The 2991-nt window shown below is 32.6% G+C and overlaps 1 protein-coding gene across 1 annotated transcript; it reads right to left on the minus strand.

Moving 5' to 3' along the window:
- Nucleotides 1-815: 815 nt before the first annotated feature.
- On the minus strand, nt 816-2772 carry LOC103500095 (abscisic acid receptor PYL5-like). Its single transcript, XM_008463302.3, has 3 exons — nt 2463-2772; nt 2148-2366; nt 816-1381 (listed from the first exon to the last, which is right to left on the minus strand). Exons 1-3 carry the CDS (start codon nt 2559-2561, stop codon nt 1154-1156), a joined length of 546 nt encoding a protein of 181 aa, XP_008461524.1. The 5' UTR covers nt 2562-2772; the 3' UTR covers nt 816-1153.
- Between the last annotated feature and the right edge of the window lie 219 nt (nt 2773-2991).

A 2991-nucleotide genomic window follows, 5' to 3' on the forward strand; every position in this document is an offset into this window, starting at 1 on the left:
AAATGTTGCTAGATAGTTAATAATTATTCTAACAATTGTTATCCATTCTAATTACCCTAAAAGTTAAGTCATTATTTTTTATATAAAAAATATTTTATTTCAAATTAAACTTTAAAATTTCATCTCGTAGCAAATAGTGATTATTTATTTTAGAAAAAAATATTTGGAACTACATATTAGACACACAACAATAAAGATGTCATGTTTTACTGTATAAATTTTTTAAAGATGTCATAAATTAAGTTGTTAATGAGCTGAAATTTTATTTATATATAAAAGTTGTGCTCCTAACCTGAAATTCTAGATGTACCATTATTGTGTGTCAATTAATTTTGCTTGTTTTGTCGATATTATATAATTTAAATATTATATCGATTCATCTAAAATTATATTTATATGAACTTAATCCCCTTACGTAAAATTCCAACTTTCCTAATGTATATATATGCCTATAGATATGTATGTATAAATGTATTTATATTTATGTATATGTATCTATACATGTGTATGTATATATATGCATGCATATGTACAATCAACCAACTTACCTTACTTAAAGCATTGCATTTTTAAATAAATAAAAAAAAAAAAAAGCAAAAATACTAGAAAAGTTTTTTTACTCACATATTAGCCCCCTGATTTCTATCGCATGGTATACTATTAAATCATAGAAAAACAAAAACAAAACAAAAGATGGAAACCAAATCAATCTATATGGAAATTAAAATTAAGATAATAATGTAAATTCTAGGTTAAAATAAGATAGATTTCTATCTAAAACAAAAAGGGTTGTAATAAAAGCAAAAACAGAGTGATTGTGATACCATCTCAAAGTTGATATTATATACATAACACCTCAAGTATCTATACACTGATCAAAGCATCTCTATACCACAAATACGTACATAACAATCAATGAAAAACAAAACAGAACTCCACATTTTCCCACTTTAGGGGTTCCATAAATCCAAAGCAAACAATGCTGAAAACAAGACTATCAACACAAAGACACCATCCTAACATTCAAAACATATATGAAAACAAAATCAGAAGAGGATACTGGGTGAGTCTCCAATGAGATGGCAAATCTGCTGCGACGTAGAAAAATCTATAGAAAACGCTTCCTTTGTTATTGATTGTACACCTTTTCTGGCTATACCTGGTATGGATGAATTGGTTCGACTGCATCCTGCATCACGGCCATCCTCTCAGAGACATCAGCCAGTGATTTGAGGTTGCAGTTTATAAGGGAATGGACAAAGAAACATGTCTCCTCCTTGGTGTTCCCCTCAGGCACGTCCACAATAAATGACTCAACCACCAGTGTCCCTGGTCTTCCATCGATAACTTCGGGATGGACAGTGATGATCGAAGAGTAGTTCTGCAAAGAATTCAGGATCTCAAAGAAATCAACTTCAAATGCGCTCAAATTGTTCCATAACTTGCATTAGTATTCAAGACAATCAACATTTCCATCATGTAAGTATAAAATCCTGCCCTATACCATACTCTACGGATGAGACTTCACACGTTCAAACATCAACTTAAGCTTTTGATTTTAGTGGTAGTAGAATACGATACAGAAAAGAAGATTCCATGTCTAAACCTTGTAACATCATCCAATCGTCCAATTAACATTAACAATCATTTGAAATTTTCCACGATCTTCCTGGTTAAACTTTTTGAGTTTAGCGGTCTTAGATGATATACTATTAAATTTACCATCACTCTTTCGTTTAAGCTTGCGGGATCGGAGATTTAATATAGCTTAATCTTTTGGTATAAGAGTAGATGGTCTAACAGATCCTGCGTTTAATACCGCTATCTTTATTTCCTTCATATCTAAAATATTGATTTTCGCTAGTTGATCTTCTTCTTATTTCAAACTCAAAAGGGATGGATTTTGGGTCAAACGGTTAGACAATCAACCGTTTAACATAGTATCGAAGAAGAAAATCTCGAGAGTGTTATTAGATCCCAATCAAACCTCACAACCAATCTATGAAAATTAAATAACCTACTAGCACAAAATTTGAGCTAAAACAGTAGTTAAATTGGAGCAAGTTAGCAATATTTATGAAGAGAAAATCCCCAAGAGAGAAAGCAATTAGAAAGAGTGTAAAAGAAAAGAGAACAGAAAGCAATACTCTAAGCCTGTGATCACCACCAACAATCTTGACACCAAGTATATGTTCTTCATCATCAAGAAGCTCCAATCTCTCGGTGCTAGTAGTGGCAGGAAGCCCAGATTTGACATCAACTTCTCTAAGACTCCCAATTCCAAGGCTATTTCCTCTCACCACACAACGACTAACAAAAGGCTTGTACCTCTGAGGCCGATCGAAGCTCCTGACCAAGGACCATACCTGAGAAAACAAGAAAAGAACCAAATCACGTATTGATTCCCTTAAAGTACAAGAATATGAAAATAAAAAGATGGGAGGAAAGGAAGAGAGATGTACGAGGTGAACTGGAGCTTTGATGTGCTTGAAAATGGCGGAGGAGCACTGGTCATGTGTGGGATTGTGGTTGTGGTGCCTTTGAATGTATTGGGACTCCATGGATTTGGGTTGAAGAAGAAGAAGAAGAAGAAGAAGAAGAGGGGGGTTTTACTTTTTGAGGGATAAGGAGTTGTTGGATGAAAGGCTATAGAGAGTAAGTTGGAGCAGAGAAAACTTAGTGCCACAGCCACCCATTCACATTCCCATGCTTTAAAAACTCTCTTTCACATTGCCTTACCCACAAAATTTTCCCCTTTTTTTCTTTTTTCTTTTTTTTTTTCTCTTTTTTTTAATATTATTCCTTCCGGAAACCGTAAAAAATGGTAAAATTGATAACATACTTATCCTTCCTCCAAAATAAGTACAGTAAATTTTTGTTATCATTAGATTAGGGTAAAATATGATTCTATCTAATCAACTATGTCATAATATATATAAATAATAATCTATTATAAATAGATTATCACATTGTTATATATCTTTATGTATA

Source organism: Cucumis melo, chromosome 1 (genome assembly GCF_025177605.1).
Source record: "Cucumis melo cultivar AY chromosome 1, USDA_Cmelo_AY_1.0, whole genome shotgun sequence".
In the NCBI taxonomy this organism is placed as follows: domain Eukaryota; kingdom Viridiplantae; phylum Streptophyta; class Magnoliopsida; order Cucurbitales; family Cucurbitaceae; genus Cucumis; species Cucumis melo.

What these genes read in the sequence shown, in the direction of transcription:
- LOC103500095 (XM_008463302.3), bottom strand. Translation starts at nt 2,561, where the DNA reads ATGGAGTCCCAATACATTCAAAGGCACCACAACCACAATCCCACACAT. An exon ending in TCAAAGCTCCAGTTCACCTC is followed by an intron (nt 2,367 to 2,462) that starts GTACATCTCTCT and finishes TTGTTTTCTCAG; the next exon opens with GTATGGTCCTTGGTCAGGAG. An exon ending in GTGGTGATCACAGGCTTAGA is followed by an intron (nt 1,382 to 2,147) that starts GTATTGCTTTCT and finishes AATTCTTTGCAG; the next exon opens with AACTACTCTTCGATCATCAC.